The sequence below is a fragment of the Sus scrofa genome, chromosome 2 (genome assembly GCF_054392235.1).
Source record: "Sus scrofa isolate SSC_HxYL_T2T_F1_AM1 chromosome 2, Sscrofa_HxYL_maternal_Yorkshire_Landrace_v2.0, whole genome shotgun sequence".
Classification (NCBI taxonomy): domain Eukaryota; kingdom Metazoa; phylum Chordata; class Mammalia; order Artiodactyla; family Suidae; genus Sus; species Sus scrofa.
In genome coordinates this window covers 9,194,081-9,217,642 of record NC_139384.1, presented here as the reverse complement: position 1 = coordinate 9,217,642, position 23,562 = coordinate 9,194,081, and the positions used below count along the sequence as shown (strand labels likewise).

Genomic DNA, 23,562 nt, shown 5'->3' with positions numbered 1-23,562 from the left:
GGACAAAAAAATGTTCTTAACAGTAAAACTTTTATAGGCGTGCCTCCCAAGTATAAGTGTGTTCATTTAGGAGTTCCCGTGGTGGCTCAGTGGCTAACGAATCCAACTAGGAACCATGAGGTTGCGGGTTCGGTCCCTGACCTTGCTCAGTGGGTTAAGGATCCGGCGTTGCCGTGAGCTGTGGTGTAGGTCACAGACGCGGCTTGGATCCCACGTTTCTGTGGCCCTGGCGTAGGCTGGCAGCTACAGCTCCGATTCGACGCCTAGCCTGGGAACCTCCATATGCCGCAGGAACGGCCCAAGAAACGGCAAAAAGACAAAAAATAAAATAAAATAAGTGTGTTCATTTAAAACAAAAATTGTCACATTACTTCATGATCATCCCTTAGATACATCTGGCTGGTTTAGGACACCACACTACAGAGAAAATCAAGGAGTTTCTGCTGTGGCGCAGTGGGTTAAGACTCTGACTGCAGCGGCTGGAGCCGCTGTGGAGGAGTGGGTTTGATCCCCGGCCCAGCAAAAGTTGCCGAAGCTTCTCAAGAACTTCCATCTGCTGCAGGTGCAGCACTCCCACCCCTCCAAGAAAGGAAAGAAGGAAAAAGTTGCCAAACAGAAAGATGAGCGGATGAGAACTTTGTCCTGGTCCTTCTCTATCTGCCTGTGCCCCTCAGACCCCTCTCCCTCCTCCTCTGCCCAGTTCTGTGCCTCCAGGAGGCCGTTCCTCCACCTGCAGCACCTGGGTTTGCTGGTCCTGCAGCACGAGGCACCCGCAGGAGGAAAGGTCAGCGTGTTTTCTTCCTGCTTCTCACGGCAGACGGTTCGGGCAGATGCTGAGGTTCCTTGTGGCTGAATCCCAGAAACGCCACCTCTTCCCGGGCCCCTGCAGTCCCAGGGGTCGCGCCAGCCTCCCAGTGTTCCTGGGGGGTCTCACCACCCCTTGTTGGCACCTTGGCCCCCACCCGTGGCTGTCCCCCACTAAAGGCTCTGTGGCTGAACTCTCTTCAGCCACGTTTCCCGCGAGGCCCCTGACACATACAGAAATGAGTTCGAGTTGATGAAAAATATTCCCTGCCTGTTGCGAGCATGGGATGCATTTCCAAATGATTGAATTTTCCAAATGTCCCCTTAGGCCACACCCACAGTCAGTCACCCTGCCTAAAGCAAGGCGCGCTGTCCGGCTGGAGTCCCTGCTGTCCCTCTGTGCCAGAACGCCCAGCAAGAACCTGGACGAGCCCAGCCCCTTCCAGGTCTGCTGAGGCCCCTCCCACCCTCAAATGCAGGAACCGGGACCTCATGAATCTGAGCCGTGCAGGACTTTGGGGACCACACCTTGGACCATCCCCATTAGGGACTGAGGGGGGCAGGGGTCCGGTGGTGAGAAGGCGTCAGAAGGAACGGAGAGAAAGGGGGAACTCAGAGTTGGCAGGAAGGACAAGCGAAGGAAAGCCCACTGGGATGGGCCCTCCACAGGCTTCTCCGACCCTGGCACCTCCTCCTTGCCACCCCTTTTCTGGTAACAGTCACTGCGGGGAGTAGGAGGTGCGCGAGGGGGGAGCGTGCTCGGGTGGGGCCCTCCTGTTCTGTGGCCACTGCCTCCAGCCCGGGCCTGATGTGAGATGAACACCACTGAGAAGTTTCTCATTTTTATTTATTTATTTATTTATTTATTTATTTTTTTATTTATTTTTGTCTTTTTGCCATTTCTTGGGCCACTCCCACGGCATATGGAGGTTCCCAAGCTAGGGGTCGAATCGGAGCTGTAGCCACCAGCCTACACCAGAGCCACAGCAACACAGGATCCGAGCCGCGTCTGTGACCTACACCACAGCTCACGGCAACACCAGATCCTTAACCCACTGAGCAAGGCCAGGGATCGAACCCGCCACCTTATGGTTCCTAGTCGGATTTGTTAACCACTGAGCCACAACGGGAACTCCAGAAGTTTCTCATTTTTAAGTGGCCCGTTGCCATGTTCCTGATCCATGACTGTCCCAGCCAATGAGATCTCGCCCTGAGGGTCCAGGAACCGTCCCCATCCCCCTCATCATTCCTGGTAGAAGCGTCACTTACACGTGTCTATTTCCAGGGTTCAAAGCACACCCGTTTCCCACATCAGCGTATCATTTGTTCTGTGCAGGTCAGCAGGAGGATTCTGAGACCAATGATGCGCCAAAAATACTTGTTGAAAGAATGCACAGCAAGGCTCCACTGGCCCACAGCACCCCTTCCTCAAGCGAAAAATCAATGTTTTAATTGTGATATGATTGGACGATACAGGCAGTTCTGCCTGGGAGGTCTTTTCAGCGTCCCAGTGGGCATCCCCCTGGCTGTACGCACAAGGGCCACCCCACCCCCACCCTGCCCGCCACCGTCTCCCACTTACCCCCGCTCCAAACACCGCAGCCACACATCTCGGCGTAAACACTCTGTCCCACCCACACCCAGGTGGCTTCAGAATTGAGGAAGAATCAAGAACTGGGCTTTGAGCCATGGTTGAAAGAAGCACCCTCGTGGGGTACCCAGATCTGGTTAGGTCGGAAGGCAGCTGAGTGTGGGCGTGTGTGCCAGTGTGTGTGGAGGGGCTCCCACTTCTCAGGAGTCCACCATGCCCACCCTCGTGCTCTCAATAAAAGGACATAAGACTGTGACAAGAATGCCACATGCTTAAATGTGGTGTCCTTAACACAGCAGATGCTCCAAAGGTACGAACAGACTCTGGCCCTAAGCCTGCAACACGTCCCCCCCTTTTTGTCTTTTTACAGCCACACCCAAGGCATAAGGAAGTTCCTGTGCTAGGGGTCAAATCAGAGCTGCAGCTGCCAGCCTAAGCCAGAGCCACAGCAATGCCAGATCTGAGCCCCATCTGCGACCTTACGCCACAGCTTGGGGCAACCCTGGATCCTTAACCCACTGAGTGAGGCCTGCGATGAAACCCGCACCCTCATGGATGCTCGTTGGGTTCCTAACCCCCGGGCCACATCAGGAACTCCAATTACTACCCCTATTTAATGGCCGAGGAAACATTTTGGGGGCTGCACCCAAGGTATGTGGAAGTTCCCAGGCTAGGGACCGAACCCTCCCCATAGCAGCGACCCAAGCCACAGCAGTGACAACTCCAGATTCTTAACCCACTGCGCCACAAGGGAACTCCAGCTGGAGGAAACTTGCCCAGTTCACAAAAGCAGCCTTTAAAAGGCTTCAGGGGATCAGGCACCTCCCTTGTCACCTCTTTCCAAAACCAAGAGCCACGTATGAATGCCAAAATCCCGCGGGACACAGGCTCTGCTGGCTGAGGCGGGACTGGAGGAAGCTGGCAGAGGCACATCAGAGATCCAAGCAAGGGTGGGTAGAGTTCACACCGGGCTGATCCCCTGCCATGTGCAGAAACCCACAGACAAGTGGGCTGTGGAGGTGGCGGGAGGGGCTGGGAACTGTCCTCCCTGCTCTGGGGTGATGGAAGAGGGACAAAGCTGCCGGGGGCATGAGGCGGCAGCTCTGGAGAATGGCGAGGGGCATGAGCTTGGGTGGATTGTTTTGGTCAAAGGAGGCACTGCCCTCTGCCCAGCAATGACCAACAGCAGGAGCCATCTGAAAAGCTCCTCCACAATGACCATGGATTGTCTGCAGAGCTGGAAATCAAAAGGGGACTTTGCTTGGAATTACCATTGCGGCTCAGCAGTCATGAACCCGACTAGTATCCATAAAGATGCAGGTTCGATCCCTGGCCTGGTTCAGTGGGTTAAGGAGCCAGCATTGCCGTGCACTGCAGTGTAGGTCGCCGATGAGGCTTGATCCAGCATTGTTGTGGCTGTGGCACAGGCTGGCAGCTGTAGCTCCCATTCAGTTCCTAGCCTGGGAACTTCCATATACTTTGGGTACAGCCCTAAAAAGATAAAAATGGGGGAGCGAGGATTTTGGTGAAAAGAGATTTTTCATAAAGTTTAACCTTCAAATGGACTAGAAGGAACCGGAAGGACATGCAAGATGAGATCAGCATCCTTATTTCAAAGAAGAGGAAACAGGCCCAGAAGGGCAGGTACCGAGGCCAGCCAGCAAACCAGCAGCCAGCTCAGGAAGCGCTGGCATGCCTGCGACCCCCGGCCAGGTCCCTGTCTGCCGTTCCAATAGGCTCCGCCCCTCCCGCCATTCACCTCTGTATCCTTTGACTCATTCAGAACCCTTTCAGAACCTTTTCTGGGTCCTGCATTCCTATCTGAGGATGCCAAGCGGGTGGGTGGGTGGGTCCTGGGGCTGCCAGTGGTCAGCCTCTCCTGATTTCTCAGCAGTAGTGCAACCAGCCTCCCCACGAGAATCCAGAAGCAAAGAACCCCTCCCATCACCCACGAATGAAACCAGCACGCTGCTGAGTGGGCGCAGTCTGACCTGCTGGCGCTGGATGGGCAGCCTCTGGCCAAGTTCCCCCAACACAGAATGCAGAGGCACAGGACATCGGGGTTAATAAACAGCTTTATTTGCCCTTGACAGCATCAATTGTCTTACATTCTCAATTAATTTGCCATTAAAGTGCTGGAAATTGCCTTAATCATCATAACATTTGTTAAAAAGAAATCAGAACTAATCAGGAACGTGGCGATGACAAAACATTTCTCTTACAACACACAGAACGGAGGGCCGTGTGTTGAGCTGGGGGGTTGGCTACTTTGCAAACAGATTCAAACTCCCTCTCACCGTAAGCACCAAACAGGTTGGGACCACCCCCCCCCGGGGGGGGGAGGGGGAAACAGGCTCTGCTAGAGTTCTGGAAACACCCACCTGCCTTGCCTGCTGCCCGCTCTCAGCCGGCTGGGGGTGTTTGCTGTTTGAACAGATCCACGTGTAGAAGAAATGGGGGGTCTGGATGCCCCCCCTCGACTGCCTTCTACCCCACCCCACCCTTCCTAACAAAAGCCCCAAAAGTCATTACAATGAAAACGTGGGTTTCCATGACCCCAACACTAACAAGTTTCAGTAAAAATGAGAATAATAAACACAAAAGCTTGCTTAGTAAACAGGAGCTCTCAGCGTTCAATGCAAAAAAAAAAAAAAAAAAAAAAAAACCACCAAAAAAACTGAAACCTTAAGGCAAATACTGTCGACTTTGCACACGGGCTGGACAAAGATCCTGGAACCCCTTCCCTATCTGTAAAGCTCCAGGAGGAGCCTAAAGACGGTCGGTTGGCTTTTCAGCGCTTGCCCCTGGCAGAGGCCCGATCTTCGCATTATTGCTGAGGCTGTCGGCGTGTTCCTCTTTGGAGTTTATATACAAACACACCCAAGGCTGATGTATTTTTATACAGATATGTACACACACACACGCACACGCACAAGCGTGCTACTCTTTCTTTGTGGAAACTGTCAGCTCCACCTCAGGAAGCTGGATGCCCACCTTGGTCCCACTGTCGTTGCTGGACGATGACGACAGTCGGGACTTCTTAGAGGCCAAGGACACGCCACTCCCTTGCACCTTGCCTGCCTCATCATCGCTCCCAGTCACCTCATAATGACCTTTGCTCTTTGACCCCAACCCACCAAAGGTACCAAATTTCAGCTTCGTGTGCTTCGCTTTGGCTTTCCCGCCTTCCAGCGACACTTCGCCACCTTCAAACTCCAAAGTCCCCGTCGGGGTGGAAGGCTCAGAGAGCTCCCTCTCGTCGCTGAAGGAATTTGAGCGGTGCCGCGGCTTCTTGCTTTTGAACAAGGAGAATTTGCCTTTGGGTGAAGATGTTTCGCCCTCTGCCTCTCCTTCCAGAGAGCCTAGACTGGCCTTGGAGCTCTTCAGGTCACCTTTGGAGCCCGCAATGGATGCTTCTGGTGAGCCAGTGACACCACCTTTCCCTTTAGGTTTGGAAAAATTGAACTTGGGCATCTTGATTTTGGCCTTTTTCAGCTTCACATCTGACTCTTCGCCCTCGCCGTCTCCGGCACCAGACTGGACGCTGGCCTCTGCTTTAGGGAAGTTGATATCCACCCCGACCTCTCGGCCAACCAGCTCGCGGCCAGAGAAGGTGAATTTGGGAATCTTCATCTTGGGGAATGTTACTTTTCCAGATCCACTTTCCAAGTGACCCTGAGGCCCAGACACGCTCAGCCCGGGACCCTGAAGTCCAATCTGGCCTCCTTCTCCCTTTGGTCCTGAGAAATGAAGTCCTCCAGCAAAGGCAGGTGCATCCAAGTGGAGAGCAGAGGAGACCTGAGGTCCCTTCCACTCACCCTCGGGCCCTTTGACGCTCACGTGCCCTTCGCCCAGGCTGATATCGGTGGCGCTGACACCCCCTGCAACATCCACACCTCCTTTGATCTTCGGGCCCTTCAAGAGGACACCAAAATCTGACTCAGGAGATGCCACGTTAAAAGAAGGCCCTTTGATGCCGATGTCGGGGGCGGCTCCATGGAAACCTATTCCTGAGCCTTTCAGATCGCCTTTGATTTCAGGACCAGAAATTTGCCCGGCTGGGAGTTTCACATTCACACCCGGCAGCTCCACCTCACATCCGGAGGACTTCATTCCAGGCATCTGGAGGTTTCCTTCAAGGCCTTGAACACTGATGCCCGGAAGACTTCCTCCAACCGTGGCGGGGCCTTTCATCTCACCAGTGGCCCCAAGGCTCCCTTTCACTTTTGGTCCTTCCAAGTTCAAGTCCACATCTGGGGCTGAGATTGGAGGGCCGGAGAGCTGAGGCCCTTTCAGGTTCAGGCCGGGCCCCTTTAGTTCTCCCGTGACCTGTGGCCCCTTGAGATTGATGTCCAAGTCGGACCCCGGAGCAGAGATGCCGAACTGGGGCAGCTTCATCTTGGGAAGTTTAATACCACCTTCAGGTGCCTCCAAGCTTAGGTCAGGAGCACCTACTGATACTTTAGGGCACTTGATGTCACCAGAGACGGCCAGGTCCCCCTGCAGGCTTGGTCCCTTCAGGGTCACATCTGGCGCACCAACCTCAAGCGTTCCTGTGCCACCAAGTCCAGGCACTCTCACCCCGTCACCTTCCACCTTCACCTGTCCGCCCACACCTCTGAGGTCAAACCCAGGGGTGTGCACCTTCATGCTGGGAACAGACGCATCCAGGTCTCCCTTCAAACTTGGTCCTTTCAAGTTCAGGTCAAGGTCAGGTCCAGAGACTTTTGGCATAGAGAGGTTCACTGAAGGCAAATCGACTTTTGGCCCCTTTAGGGACACATCAGGCCCTTCAAGCTTAACATCGGGCATGCTCAAGCCTCCTTCAAGAGAGGGCAGCTGCACCTCGGCTCCCCCACCCTCCGCTTTCACACCAGGGACGCCGATCTTGGGCATCGAAAACTTGGGGAACTTAATTTTCGAATCTGGACCTTGCAGATCTACGTCTGGTCCTTCCAGTCCCACACTGGGGACACCACCCTTTATCTTTGGTCCCTTCAAGCTAACGTTCACATCAGGGACGGAGACTTGAGGGGCAGAGATGCCGAATGTCGGTGCTTTGATTGTAGCATCTGGGCCTTCAAGGTTGATGCCAGGTGCATCCAAGTTTGCCTGCACCCTGGGGCCTTTCAAGTCGCCTTCTATTTTTGGCCCTGAAACATCCACGCCTGGTACCTTGAACTTGGGAGCCTTCAGCTTAACGTCAGGACCTTCCACATGAACCCCTGGGGCAGAAATGTCCAGATCGGGTGCCTGGATGTCACCCCCTAGTTTGGGGCTAGGGAGGGAAGCCTCAGCTTTAAATTTAGGTGATTTAATGTCAAATTCTACATCTGGGAAGTACATTTTTCCAAACATAGGTTTCTTGGTCTTGGGAGATTTCACGTCAGCTTTAAGGGTGGCATCGGGCCCCGCGACATGGACATCTAGGTCAGGAGACTTGAGACTGGCATCAATTTCACCCCCAGGAGCATTCAAATCAAATCCTTGTTTTTTGGCCTTAATTTTAGGACCACTCATGTGAATTTTAGGCATTTTGAACTTACTTTTCTTGCCCTTGCCACCCACACTAATTTCAGGAGTCTCGACATTCAGCTCTGCCTCAGGAACTGTCACATCAACAGATGGTGATTTGAACTCAGCTTTGGGACTTTTTGTCCCAAATCCAAACTTGGGTTTCTTAAATTTGGGAATTTTCACATCTGGCCCCTCAATGTTAATATCCGGGCTCTCCATATGTACATCTAAGCTGGGGGCTTCTAAATCAACTTTGGGTCCCTTGAGGTCCAGTTCACCACCTTCTAACTTGGGGCCAGAAACTCCAATTTGGGGTGCCTTGAGATGCAGATCGATATCAGGAGCAGTGACTTTAGGGGCAGATATATCCAGTGATGGCATCTTCACATTTGGGCCACTGAGTTTGGCATCAGGGCCTTCAAAATCCAGGCCTGGTCCTTTAAGGTCCACTTCTGGGCCTTTGAAAGTCCCTTCAATCTTAGGGACAGACACATCAAAATCTCCTTTGCCTCTGGGTCCTTTCAAATTCAGGTCAACATCAGGCATGGAGATCTTGGGTGCCTTGAGGTGCAGGTCAGGCATTTTAAACTTGGGGCCCTTCAGTTTTGCATCTGGACCTTCAATATTCACATCGGGAACATCAATGTCCACCTTGGGTCCTGAGACGTCAATGTCGGCCTTGGGCAGGTTCACATCCACTTCTGGGCCCTCGCCTTTGAAGCCAGGCATGCTGAACTTGGGCATTTTCACCTTGGGCATCTTCAGGTGCCAGTCTGGGCCATGAACGTCCACATCTGGGACATCAATGTCCACCTTGGGGCCCTTGAGGTCAACTTCAGGGCCTTTGAGGTCACCTTCCACCTTAGGCAGAGAAACGTCCATGTCGCCCTTTACCTTGGGACCCTTCAGGTTCAGGTCAACCTCAGGCATGGAGATCTTGGGTGCCTTGAGGTGCAGGTCAGGCATCTTAAACTTGGGGCCCTTCAGTTTTGCATCTGGACCTTCAATATTCACATCGGGAACATCAATGTCCACCTTGGGTCCTGAGACGTCAATGTCGGCCTTGGGCAGGTTCACATCCACTTCTGGGCCCTCGCCTTTGAAGCCAGGCATGCTGAACTTGGGCATTTTCACCTTGGGCATCTTCAGGTGCCAGTCTGGGCCATGAACGTCCACATCTGGGACATCAATGTCCACCTTGGGGCCCTTGAGGTCAACTTCAGGACCTTTGAGGTCACCTTCCACCTTAGGCAGAGAAACGTCCACATCGCCCTTTACCTTGGGACCCTTCAGGTTCAGGTCAACCTCAGGCATGGAGATCTTGGGTGCCTTGAGGTGCAGGTCAGGCATTTTAAACTTGGGGCCCTTCAGTTTTGCATCTGGACCTTCAATATTCACATCGGGAACATCAATGTCCACCTTGGGTCCTGAGACGTCAATGTCGGCCTTGGGCAGGTTCACATCCACTTCTGGGCCCTCGCCTTTGAAGCCAGGCATGCTGAACTTGGGCATTTTCACCTTGGGCATCTTCAGGTGCCAGTCTGGGCCATGAACGTCCACATCTGGGACATCAATGTCCACCTTGGGGCCCTTGAGGTCAACTTCAGGGCCCTTGAGGTCACCTTCCACTTTAGGCAGAGAAACGTCCACATCACCCTTCACTTTGGGACCTTTCAGGTTCAGGTCAAGGTCAGGCATGGAGATCTTGGGGGCTTTGATGTTCATCTCTGGCATCTTGAACTTGGGGCCCTTCAGTTTTGCATCTGGACCTTCAATATTCACATCGGGAACATCAATGTCCACCTTGGGTCCTGAGACGTCAATGTCGGCCTTGGGCAGGTTCACATCCACTTCTGGGCCCTCGCCTTTGAAGCCAGGCATGCTGAACTTGGGCATTTTCACCTTGGGCATCTTCAGGTGCCAGTCTGGGCCATGAACGTCCACATCTGGGACATCAATGTCCACCTTGGGGCCCTTGAGGTCAACTTCAGGGCCTTTGAGGTCACCTTCCACCTTAGGCAGAGAAACGTCCACATCGCCCTTTACCTTGGGACCCTTCAGGTTCAGGTCAACCTCAGGCATGGAGATCTTGGGTGCCTTGAGGTGCAGGTCAGGCATTTTAAACTTGGGGCCCTTCAGCTTCCCTTCTGGGCCATGAATGTCAATATCGGGAGTGTCTATGTCCAGCTTAGGGCCTTTAATGTCCACTTTTGGGGCTTTCAGATCTCCTTCTAGTTTAGGGATGGAAGTGTCCAAATCTCCTTTTATCTTAGGTCCTTTCAAGTTCAAATCAATGTCACTCATGGAGATTTGTGGGGTTTTGAAATGGACATCAGGCATCTTAAATTTGGGTCCTTTAAGCTTCCCTTCTGGACCTTCAATGTCCATCTCTGGCCCTTTCAAGTCACCTTCGACTTTAGGAAGTGAAAGGTCCACATCCCCCTTTACCTTGGGCCCTTTCAGACTTAAGTCAAAATCAGGCATGGAAATCTTGGGGGCTTTAATGTTCATCTCTGGCATTTTAAACTTAGGCCCCTTCAATTTTCCTTCTGGACCTTCGAGATTGATATCAGGAGTGTCGATGTCCAGTTTGGGTCCTTTGAGGTCCACCTCAGGGCCCTGGAGGTTACCCTCAACTTTGGGCACAGTGATATCAACATCACCCTTTATTTTGGGGCCCTTCAGGTTAAAGTCAAGGTCAGGCATGGAGATCTTGGGAGCTTTGATGTTCATCTCTGGCATCTTGAACTTGGGGCCCTTCAGTTTTGCATCTGGACCTTCAATATTCACATCGGGAACATCAATGTCCACCTTGGGTCCTGAGACGTCAATGTCGGCCTTGGGCAGGTTCACATCCACTTCTGGGCCCTCGCCTTTGAAGCCAGGCATGCTGAACTTGGGCATTTTCACCTTGGGCATCTTCAGGTGCCAGTCTGGGCCATGAACGTCCACATCTGGGACATCAATGTCCACCTTGGGGCCCTTGAGGTCAACTTCAGGGCCCTTGAGGTCACCTTCCACCTTAGGCAGAGAAACGTCCATGTCGCCCTTTACCTTGGGACCCTTCAGGTTCAGGTCAACCTCAGGCATGGAGATCTTGGGTGCCTTGAGGTGCAGGTCAGGCATTTTAAACTTGGGGCCCTTCAGCTTCCCTTCTGGACCATGAATGTCAATGTCAGGAGCGTCTATGTCCACCTTGGGTCCTGAGACATCAATGTCGGCCTTGGGCAGGTTCACATCCACTTCTGGGCCCTCGCCTTTGAAGCCAGGCATGCTGAACTTGGGCATTTTCACCTTGGGCATCTTCAGGTGCCAGTCTGGGCCATGAACGTCCACATCTGGGACATCAATGTCCACCTTGGGGCCCTTGAGGTCAACTTCAGGGCCCTTGAGGTCACCTTCCACTTTAGGCAGAGAAACGTCCACATCACCCTTCACTTTGGGACCTTTCAGGTTCAGGTCAAGGTCAGGCATGGAGATCTTGGGGGCTTTGATGTTCATCTCTGGCATCTTGAACTTGGGGCCCTTCAGTTTTGCATCTGGACCTTCAATATTCACATCGGGAACATCAATGTCCACCTTGGGTCCTGAGACGTCAATGTCGGCCTTGGGCAGGTTCACATCCACTTCTGGGCCCTCGCCTTTGAAGCCAGGCATGCTGAACTTGGGCATTTTCACCTTGGGCATCTTCAGGTGCCAGTCTGGGCCATGAACGTCCACATCTGGGACATCAATGTCCACCTTGGGGCCCTTGAGGTCAACTTCAGGGCCCTTGAGGTCACCTTCTACTTTAGGCAGAGAAACATCCACATCTCCTTTCACCTTAGGTCCTTTCAGGTTCAGGTCAAGGTCAGGCATGGAGATCTTGGGGGCTTTGATGTTCATCTCTGGCATCTTGAACTTGGGGCCCTTCAGTTTTGCATCTGGACCTTCAATATTCACATCGGGAACATCAATGTCCACCTTGGGTCCTGAGACGTCAATGTCGGCCTTGGGCAGGTTCACATCCACTTCTGGGCCCTCGCCTTTGAAGCCAGGCATGCTGAACTTGGGCATTTTCACCTTGGGCATCTTCAGGTGCCAGTCTGGGCCATGAACGTCCACATCTGGGACATCAATGTCCACTTTGGGGCCCTTGAGGTCAACTTCAGGGCCCTTGAGGTCACCTTCCACCTTAGGCAGAGAAATGTCCATGTCGCCCTTTACCTTGGGACCTTTCAGGTTTAAATCAATGTCTGGCATGGAGATCTTGGGAGCCTTTAAGTGCATGTCTGGCATCTTGAATTTGGGCCCCTTCAATTTCCCCTCTGGGCCTTCGATGTTAATATCAGGAGTTTCAATGTCCACCTTGGGACCCTTGATATCCAGCTCCGGGCCCTTGAGGTCGCCCTCCAATTTTGGCAAAGACACATCCACATCACCCTTCACTTTGGGGCCCTTCAGGTTAAGATCAATGTCAGGCATGGAGATCTTGGGGGCTTTGATGTTCATCTCTGGCATCTTGAACTTAGGACCTTTCATCTTTCCTTCAGGCCCTTCGATATTCACATCAGGACCTTCAATGTCCACCTTGGGTCCTGAGACGTCAATGTCAGCCTTGGGCAGGTTCACATCCACTTCTGGGCCCTCGCCTTTGAAGCCAGGCATGCTGAACTTGGACATTTTCACCTTGGGCATCTTCAGGTGCCAGTCTGGGCCATGAACGTCCACATCAGGAGCATCAATGTCCACTTTGGGGCCTTTGATATCAATTTCTGGTCCTTTCAGATCCCCTTCCACTTTGGGCAGAGAAACATCCACATCACCTTTCACCTTGGGGCCCTTGAGGTTTAAGTCAATGTCAGGCATGGAGACCTTGGGAGCTTTAATATTCATATCAGGCATCTTGAGTTTAGGACCTTTTATGCTTCCCTCTGGGCCTTCCACATGGACTTCTGGGCCTTCAATGTCCAATCTGGGACCCTCTATGTTGACATCTCCTTTCGGCAGATCCACAGCCATTTCTGGTCCTTCTGCTTTTAAGCCAGGCACGCTGAATTTGGGCATTTTCATCTTCGGCATCTTTAGATGCCAGTCTGGGCCATGAACATCCACATCAGGTGCATCAAGATGAACTTCTGGTGCCTTAATATCTACTTTGGGTGCTTTAAAGTCACCTTCTAAATTAGGACCTGTGACATCTAAGTCTCCTTTGACTTTTGGACCTTTAAGATTTAACTCTACATCAGGCATAGACACTTTAGGAGATGAAATACTCAGGAAAGGCATTTTGAATTTGGGTCCTTTCACTTTTCCCTGGACCTCAACGTCGGGAGCATTAATATCAACTTTTGGAGCTGTTACATCAATATCTGGCTTTTTGACTTTGACATCTACCTCAGGTGTCTGAACTTTGGAGCCTGAAAAATTAAATTTGGGAAGCTTAAACCGAGATTTCTTTGACTTGCCTTCAACATTGAGTTTAGGACCAGAAATGTCCACTTCTGGGCCCTTGACATCCAACTTGGGAGCTTTAATGTCACCTTCCAGTTTGGGCCCAGAAACATCAATATCTCCCTTAGGTTTTGAGCCTTTCAAATTCAGGTCAATTTCTGGCATGGAGATCTTGGGCATGTTCACATGCATGTCAGGCATCTTGAGCTTTGGACCTTTTAGTTTACCTTCCGGGCCATGGATGTCAACATCTGGTACGTCAACATCTATCTTTGGCCCCTTGATGTCAAGAGTCGGCCCTTTCAAATCACCTTCTACATTTGGAAGTGAAACGTCCACCTCTCCTTTCATTTTAGGGCCTTTTAGATTAAGGTCCAATTCTGGCATTGATATCTTAGGAGCTTTGATGTTCATCTCTGGCATCTTGAACTTGGGGCCCTTCAGTTTTGCATCTGGACCTTCAATATTCACATCGGGAACATCAATGTCCACCTTGGGTCCTGAGATGTCAATGTCGGCCTTGGGCAGGTTCACATCCACTTCTGGGCCCTCGCCTTTGAAGCCAGGCATGCTGAACTTGGGCATTTTCACCTTGGGCATCTTCAGGTGCCAGTCTGGGCCATGAACGTCCACATCTGGGACATCAATGTCCACCTTGGGGCCCTTGAGGTCAACTTCAGGGCCCTTGAGGTCACCTTCCACCTTAGGCAGAGAAACATCCACATCACCCTTCACTTTGGGACCTTTCAGGTTCAGGTCAAGGTCAGGCATGGAGATCTTGGGGGCTTTGATGTTCATCTCTGGCATCTTGAACTTGGGGCCCTTCAGTTTTGCATCTGGACCTTCAATATTCACATCGGGAACATCAATGTCCACCTTGGGTCCTGAGACGTCAATGTCGGCCTTGGGCAGGTTCACATCCACTTCTGGGCCCTCGCCTTTGAAGCCAGGCATGCTGAACTTGGGCATTTTCACCTTGGGCATCTTCAGGTGCCAGTCTGGGCCATGAACGTCCACATCTGGGACATCAATGTCCACCTTGGGGCCCTTGAGGTCAACTTCAGGGCCCTTGAGGTCACCTTCTACTTTAGGCAGAGAAACATCCACATCTCCTTTCACCTTAGGTCCTTTCAGGTTCAGGTCAAGGTCAGGCATGGAGATCTTGGGGGCTTTGATATTCATCTCTGGCATCTTGAACTTAGGACCTTTCAACTTTCCCTCTGGTCCTTCAATGTTAACATCAGGACCTTCAATGTCCACCTTGGGTCCTGAGACGTCAATGTCGGCCTTGGGCAGGTTCACATCCACTTCTGGGCCCTCGCCTTTGAAGCCAGGCATGCTGAACTTGGGCATTTTCACCTTGGGCATCTTCAGGTGCCAGTCTGGGCCTTGAACATCCACATCTGGGACATCAATGTCCACTTTGGGGCCCTTGAGGTCAACTTCAGGTCCTTTGAGGTCTCCCTCTACCTTGGGGCCTGTGACATCCACATCTCCTTTTATCTTTGGACCTGTTAGATTAAGATCAATATCTGGCATGGATATCTTTGGAGTCTTAAAATGCATTTCAGGCATCTTGAACTTAGGACCTTTCACCTTTCCCTCTGGTCCTTCAATATTCACATCAGGACATTCAATGTCCACCCTGGGTCCTGAGACATCGATGTCAGCCTTCGGCAGGTTCACATCCACATCTGGGCCTTCTCCTTTGAAGCCAGGCATGCTGAACTTGGGCATTTTTATCTTGGGCATCTTCAGGTGCCAGTCTGGGCCTTGAACATCCACATCTGGAGCATCAATGTCCACTTTGGGCCCTTTGATGTCAACTTCCGGGCCCTTGAGGTCACCTTCTACTTTAGGCAGAGAAATATCCACATCTCCTTTCACCTTAGGACTTTTCAGGTGTAAATCAAAGTCTGGCATGGAGATCTTGGGGGCTTTGATGTTCATCTCTGGCATCTTGAACTTAGGACCTTTCATCTTTCCTTCAGGCCCTTCGATATTCACATCAGGACCTTCAATGTCCACCTTGGGTCCTGAGACGTCAATGTCAGCCTTGGGCAGGTTCACATCCACATCTGGGCCTTCTCCTTTGAAGCCAGGCATGCTGAACTTGGGCATTTTCACCTTGGGCATTTTCAGGTGCCAGTCTGGGCCATGAACGTCCACATCTGGAGCATCAATGTCCACCTTGGGACCCTTTAAGTCACCTTCCACCTTAGGCAGGGAAACATCTACATCTCCTTTGACCTTAGGGCCCTTCAAGTGTAAATCCACATCTGGCATGGAGATCTTAGGGGCTTTTATGTTCATCTCTGGCATCTTAAATTTAGGCCCCTTGATTTTTCCCTCTGGACCCTCAATGCTCATTTCTGGGACTTCGATGTCAGCTTTGGGTCCTGAGATATCAATATCAGCCTTGGGAAGATTCACATCCACTTCTGGGCCCTCGGCTTTGAAACCAGGCATGCTGAACTTGGGCATTTTCATCTTGGGCATCTTCAGGTGCCAGTCTGGGCCTTGAACATCAGGAGCATTTATGTCTACTTTGGGGCCCTTGATATTCACATCTGGTACTTTAATTTTACCTTCTACCTCAGGCACAGACACATCTACATCCCCCTTGATTTTTGGTCCTTTCAGATTTAGGTCCACATCAGGCATAGAAATACTTGGAGCCTTGAAATGCATGTCAGGCATCTTGAACTTGGGGCCTTTCAATTTGCCTTCTGGTCCTTCAATATCAACATCTGGCCCACTGATGTCACCTCTGAGGTCACCTTCCAATTTAGGAACATCTACATCCACCTCTCCCTTTATCTTGGGGCTTTTTAAGTGGAGATCAATGTCCGGCATGGAGATTTTGGGAGTTTTAAAGTGCATGTCTGGCATCTTAAATTTGGGACTTTTCCATTTGCCATCAGGGCCTTCCACAGCTACATCTGGCATTTCAACATCCAATTTGGGGCCTCTGGCATCCAAGCTTGGACCCTTTAACTCTCCTTCTAGCTTTGGAGCAGAAACATCAAAGTCCCCTTTGGTTTTAGGCCCCTTTAAGTTGAAATCAACATCAGGCATGGAGATCTTGGGGGCCTTGAAGTGCATCTCAGGCATCTTAAACTTGGGGCCCTTCAGCTTCCCTTCCGGACCCTCAAGGCTCACATCCGGAGCTTCAATGTCCACCTTGGGTCCTGAGATGTCAATGTCAGCTTTAGGCAAGTTCACATCCACTTCTGGGCCCTCGCCTTTGAAGCCGGGCATGCTGAACTTGGGCATTTTCATCTTGGGCATCTTCAGGTGCCAGTCTGGGCCATGAACGTCCACATCCGGGACATCAACGTCCACCTTGGGGCCTTTGATGTCCACATCTGGCACTTTCATTTCCCCTTCTATCTTGGGCACAGACACATCCACATCCCCTTTGACTTTGGGGCCTTTCAAGTTTAAGTCCACATCAGGCATGGAGATCTTGGGAGTCTTGAAGTGCATCTCAGGCATCTTAAACTTGGGCACTTTCAACTTTGCTTCAGGACATTCCAGATCAACATCGGGCACCTCCACATCCACACTGGGGCCTTTCAAATCTCCCTCCAATTTTGGCACAGACACATCCACATCCCCTTTTACTCTGGGGCCTTTCAAATTAAAGTCCACATCAGGCATGGAGATCTTGGGGGCCTTGAAGTGCATCTCAGGCATCTTAAACTTGGGCCCTTTCAACTTTGCATCAGGACATTCCAGATCAACATCAGGCACCTCCACATCCACACTGGGACCTCTGATATCAACTTGCGGACCTCTGAGATCACCTTCTAGTTCTGGCACAGAAGCATCCACCTCTCCTTTCACCTTGGGTCCCTTCAAATTCAAGTCCACATCTGGCATGGAGATCTTGGGAGCTTTGATATTCAACTTAGGCATCTTAAATTTAGAGCCTTTTAATTTTCCTTCTGGTCCCTCAATATCCAAATCAGGAGTATCAATGTCCACTTTGGGACCAGAAACATTAATGTCAGCCTTTGGTAGGTTCACATCCACTTCTGGGCCCTCGCCTTTGAAGCCGGGCATGCTGAACTTGGGCATTTTCATCTTGGGCATCTTCAGGTGCCAGTCTGGGCCATGAACGTCCACATCCGGGACATCAACGTCCACCTTGGGGCCTTTGATGTCCACATCTGGCACTTTCATTTCCCCTTCTATCTTGGGCACAGACACATCCACATCCCCTTTGACTTTGGGGCCTTTCAAGTTTAAGTCCACATCAGGCATGGAGATCTTGGGGGCCTTGAAGTGCATCTCAGGCATCTTAAACTTGGGGCCCTTCAGCTTCCCTTCCGGACCCTCAAGGCTCACATCCGGAGCTTCAATGTCCACCTTGGGTCCTGAGATGTCAATGTCAGCTTTAGGCAAGTTCACATCCACTTCTGGGCCCTCGCCTTTGAAGCCGGGCATGCTGAACTTGGGCATTTTCATCTTGGGCATCTTCAGGTGCCAGTCTGGGCCATGAACGTCCACATCCGGGACATCAACGTCCACCTTGGGGCCTTTGATGTCCACATCTGGCACTTTCATTTCCCCTTCTATCTTGGGCACAGACACATCCACATCCCCTTTGACTTTGGGGCCTTTCAAGTTTAAGTCCACATCAGGCATGGAGATCTTGGGGGCCTTGAAGTGCATCTCAGGCATCTTAAACTTAGGGCCTTTCATCTTTCCTTCTGGACATTCAATATCAATATCACCAACATCCACATCCATTTTAGGGGCTTTTACGTCAATTCCAAGACCTTTCAAGTCTCCTTCCACTTTGGGAAGAGAAACATCTACATCAGTTTTCAGTTTAGGGGCTTTCAGATTAAGTCCAACATCAGGCATAGAGATTTTGTGTGTCTGTATATTCATGCTTGGCATTTTGAATTTAGGACCCTTTAGTTTCCCCTCTGGACCTTCAATATTCACATCCGGAACATCAATGTCCACCTTGGGTCCTGAAACACCAATGTCAGCCTTGGGCACGTTCACATCTACTTCTGGGCCCTCTCCTTTGAAACCAGGCATGCTGAACTTAGGCATTTTCACTTTGGGCATCTTCAGGTGCCAATCTGGACCATGAACCCCCACATCTGGTGCATTAATGTCCACTTTTGGGCCTTTGATGTCAACATCAGGAGCCTTTATCTCTCCTTCTACTTTTGGAACTGTAACATCATAATCACCTTTCACTTTAGGGCTTTTCAAATGCAAACCAACATCTGGCATGGATATCTTCTGAGGCTTTATATTCATTTCTGGCAATTTAAATTTGGGACCTTTTAGTTTTGCATCTGGACCTTCAATATTCACATCGGGAACATCAATGTCCACCTTGGGTCCTGAGACGTCAATGTCGGCCTTGGGCAGGTTCACATCCACTTCTGGGCCTTCTCCTTTGAAGCCAGGCATGCTGAACTTGGGCATTTTTATCTTGGGCATCTTCAGGTGCCAGTCTGGGCCATGAACGTCCACATCAGGAGCATCAATGTCCACTTTGGGGCCTTTAATATCAACCTCTGGCCCTTTCAGGTCTCCTTCCACTTTAGGCAGAGAAACATCCACATCACCTTTCACCTTGGGGCCCTTGAGGTTTAAATCAATGTCAGGCATGGAGACCTTGGGAGTCTTGAAGTGCATCTCAGGCATCTTAAACTTGGGGCCCTTCAGCTTCCATTCCGGACCCTCAAGGCTCACATCCGGAGCTTTGATGTCAACTTTGGGCCCAGAGACAGCAATGTCAGCTTTAGGTAGGTTCACATCCACTTCTGGGCCCTCTGCTTTAAACCCAGGCACACTGAATTTGGGCATTTTCATCTTGGGCATCTTCAGGTGCCAGTCTGGGCCATGAACGTCCACATCCGGGACATCAACGTCCACCTTGGGGCCTTTGATGTCCACATCTGGCACTTTCATTTCCCCTTCTATCTTGGGCACAGACACATCCACATCCCCTTTGACTTTGGGGCCTTTCAAGTTTAAGTCCACATCAGGCATGGAGATCTTGGGGGCCTTGAAGTGCATCTCAGGCATCTTAAACTTGGGGCCCTTCAGCTTCCCTTCCGGACCCTCAAGGCTCACATCCGGAGCTTCAATGTCCACCTTGGGTCCTGAGATGTCAATGTCAGCTTTAGGCAAGTTCACATCCACTTCTGGGCCCTCGCCTTTGAAGCCGGGCATGCTGAACTTGGGCATTTTCATCTTGGGCATCTTCAGGTGCCAGTCTGGGCCATGAACGTCCACATCCGGGACATCAACGTCCACCTTGGGGCCTTTGATGTCCACATCTGGCACTTTCATTTCCCCTTCTATCTTGGGCACAGACACATCCACATCCCCTTTGACTTTGGGGCCTTTCAAGTTTAAGTCCACATCAGGCATGGAGATCTTGGGGGCCTTGAAGTGCATCTCAGGCATCTTAAACTTGGGGCCCTTCAGCTTCCCTTCCGGACCCTCAAGGCTCACATCCGGAGCTTCAATGTCCACCTTGGGTCCTGAGATGTCAATGTCAGCTTTAGGCAAGTTCACATCCACTTCTGGGCCCTCGCCTTTGAAGCCGGGCATGCTGAACTTGGGCATTTTCATCTTGGGCATCTTCAGGTGCCAGTCTGGGCCATGAACGTCCACATCCGGGACATCAACGTCCACCTTGGGGCCTTTGATGTCCACATCTGGCACTTTCATTTCCCCTTCTATCTTGGGCACAGACACATCCACATCCCCTTTGACTTTGGGGCCTTTCAAGTTTAAGTCCACATCAGGCATGGAGATCTTGGGGGCCTTGAAGTGCATCTCAGGCATCTTAAACTTGGGGCCCTTCAGCTTCCCTTCCGGACCCTCAAGGCTCACATCCGGAGCTTCAATGTCCACCTTGGGTCCTGAGATGTCAATGTCAGCTTTAGGCAAGTTCACATCCACTTCTGGCCCCTCACCTTTGAAGCTCGGCATGCTGAATTTAGGCATTTTCATCTTTGGCATTTTCAGGCTCCAGTCTGCACCTTGAACTTCCACATCTGGTGTTTTAACATCTACTTTGGGGCCTTTGATGTCCACATCTGGAGCTTTCATCTCACCTTCTATTTTTGGTGCAGACACATCTAGACTCCCTTTCACTTTGGGTCCTTTAAGATCCATGTCAACATCTGGCAGGGTCATCTTAGGAGCTCTGAAGTGCATCTCAGGCATCTTAAACTTGGGACCTTTCAACTTCCCTTCTGGTCCTTCAAGGCTCAGATCTGGAGCACTAATATCTACCTTAGGGGCAGAAAGGTCGACATCAGCCTTGGGCAGATTGACATCCAATTCTGGGCCCTCTCCTTTAAGGCTGGGCATGGTGAATTTGGGCATTTTCATCTTTGGCATCTTTAGGTTCCATTCAGGACCATGAACTTCAACATCTGGGGCACTGATGTCTACTTTTGGCCCCTTCAGGTCCCCTTCCAGCTTTGGCACTGTAACATCATACTCTCCCTTTGCCTTGGGACCTTTCATATGTAAGTCCACATCAGGCATGGAGATCTTTGGGGCCTTGATATTCATTTCAGGCATCTTAAACTTGGGGCCCTTCAGCTTCCCTTCAGGTCCTTCAATATTCACATCTGGAACTTCAACATCCACCTTGGGTCCAGTGAGGTCAATGTCAGCCTTGGGCAGGTTCACATCCACTTCTGGGCCCTCGCCTTTGAAGCCAGGCATGCTGAACTTAGGCATTTTCACTGTGGGCATCTTCAGGTGCCAGTCTGGCCCATGCACACCCACATCTGGAGCATCAATGTCCACTTTGGCACTTTTGAGTTCGACATCAGGAACTTTAATCTCACCTCCAACCTTTGGCGCTGTAACATCATACTCCCCTTTGACACTAGGGCCCTTCAAATGTAGGTCCACATCTGGCATGGTGATCTTTGGAGCTTTGATATTCATCTCGGGCATCTTAAATTTGGGTCCTTTCAATTTCCCTTCTGGTCCCTCAATACTCACATCTGGAGCACCAACAGCTACCTTGGGGCCAGAAACGTCCACATCAGGCTTGGGCAGATTTACATCCACTTCAGGGCCCTCCGCTTTGAACCCGGGCACACTGAACTTGGGCATTTTCATCTTGGGCATCTTCAGGTGCCAGTCTGGGCCATGAACATCCACATCAGGGACATCAACGTCCACTTTGGGGCCTTTCAGCTCTCCTTCAAGTTTTGGTGCTGTTACATCATACTCTCCTTTTACCTTTGGGCCTTTCACATGCAAATCCACATCAGGCATGGAAATCTTTGGTGTCTTGACACTCACCTCAGGTAGCTTAACATCAGGGCCTTTAAGGTTGCCCGCCAGGCCCCCGATGTTGACATCTGGGGCTTCCACGTTGACCTTGGGCCCTGAAATACTGACATCTCCTTTGGGGAGCTTCACGTCTACATCTGGCCCTTCCCCTTTGACTCCTGGAGTGCTGAACTTGGGCATTTTCATCTTGGGCATTTTCAAGTTCCAATCGGGGCCATGAACGTCCACATCCGGGGCACTGACCTCCACTTTGGGGCGTTTGACATCAATGTCGGGGACAGTGACTTTCCCCTCCACTTTTGGAAGGACGACCTCTACACCCCCTTTCACTTTTGGCGTAGCAGCGTTTAGGTCCACATCTGCCATAGCGATCCTGCAGGTTCCTGCTTTACCAGAAGGCCCACTAAGCTTGGGGCCTGTCACAGTCCCCTCTAGGCTGGGTGTCTCTATGTCCAGTTTGGTGCCTTTAACTGCCACTTGAGGGCCTTTAAGGTCACCTTGCACCCCAGGAGCAGAAACCTTAATGTCTCCTTTCAGTTTAGGGGACCCAAGGCTCAGATCCACATCCTGCATTGAGATTTTAGGTTTCTGAATAATCATTTCAGGAGGCTTGACTTTAGGACCCTTCATCTTCCCTTCTAGCCCCTCAAGAGCAACCTCAGGCAGGCTGATGTCCCCAGAGACCCCAGGAAGAGTCACTTCACCTGCGGGCAGTGTCACATCAATGCCAGCTCCCTCTCCCTTAGAACCTGATACGGAGAATTTGGGGGTCTTCATCTTGGGCACGTTCAGTTTGCCCCCAGGCCCATGAACATCAATGTCAGGGGCCTGGACTTCCACCTTGGGGCCAGTGATGCTACCCTCAATTTTGGGCACAGAGATGTCCACCCCCAAACTGCCCTGTGGCTTGGCACCTTTCAGGCCTAGGTCCCCCTCTAGGGATGGCCCAGTGATTTGGGGGCCCTTCAGCTTCCCCTCGAGCCCCTCAATATTGGCAGAGGGAGCACTGACTTCTAGCTGTGGGGCCTGGATGTTCCCACCAATGGTCAAGCCTGGCCGGCCGCCCTTGTGTCCCACAGAGAAGTCAGGGGCAGAAACAGTCAACCCAGCCTCTGGGGCCTGGCCCTCAGGCCCTGTTAAGACACCAAATTTTGGCACCTTCATGGTGGGAAATTTAATTTTCCCATTGCTGCCACTCTCGAGAGATGGGCCCTGCCCCTCTACTGCCCCGTGCCCTAGAGAAGACGAAACGTCCACTCCTTGGACCTGGACGCCCCCTTTGCTACTCAAGTCCAAGCCCTTTGCACTGATACTGACATCCGGGCTTCCCACCTTGATCCCAGGCACAGTGACCTGGACCTTGGAGTGGCCGGCACCTTGGAGCTCTGGTCCCGAAGCGGAAATGGACCCTGCTCGGATGTCCACAGTGGGAGACACCACCCCCGAGCCCGAGGGCAATCTGATCACTGTCTTCCCAGGCTGGGTCTCCACATCCACCGTGGAGATTTCGGTCAGTTCGTGCCGTGGAATCTTGATCTTGAACTCAGGGCTGCTGAGGTCGATGTCCTTGGCTCCTTCTCGGCTGGTCACATCCACGGTGTAGGCTGTGACCCTTCGAGTCACGGTGATGGTGCGGCTCTGGGTCTCTCCGGGACCCCCTTCCACTCCATCCTCCGACTTCAGCCGAGGCTTGATCTTCGTGGTGTAGATGCGCTGATACTCCTCATCGTCCCCGCTCTGCAGAAAGACACGCCCGGCACAGGTTGCAGCAGAGTCTGCGTGAGTGACAGACGCCCGGCCACAGCCCAGCCGACAACACGGTTTCCCAGAGAAGCCAGGACCCTACGAGAGGTCCATGGAGCCTCCCTGAGACAGAGCACAGGGGGCTGAAGAAAGGGGCTGACAGCCGC

General features: G+C 51.7%; 1 protein-coding gene across 3 annotated transcripts in view; it reads right to left on the bottom strand.

Moving 5' to 3' along the window:
- Positions 1 to 4,452: 4,452 nt before the first annotated feature.
- AHNAK (AHNAK nucleoprotein) overlaps positions 4,453 to 23,562 on the bottom strand; it is a 32,568-nt gene continuing 13,458 nt past the window's right edge. For 2 of the 3 annotated variants that reach the window (XM_085010853.1, XM_085010854.1), the window contains exon 5: positions 4,453 to 23,389. In XM_085010853.1, the coding sequence (XP_084866979.1) occupies positions 5,336 to 23,389 (18,054 nt within the window). In that variant the 3' untranslated portion in view covers positions 4,453 to 5,335. The remainder of the gene's footprint in view (positions 23,390 to 23,562) is intronic. The other variant, XM_085010855.1, reaches the window with a different exon arrangement.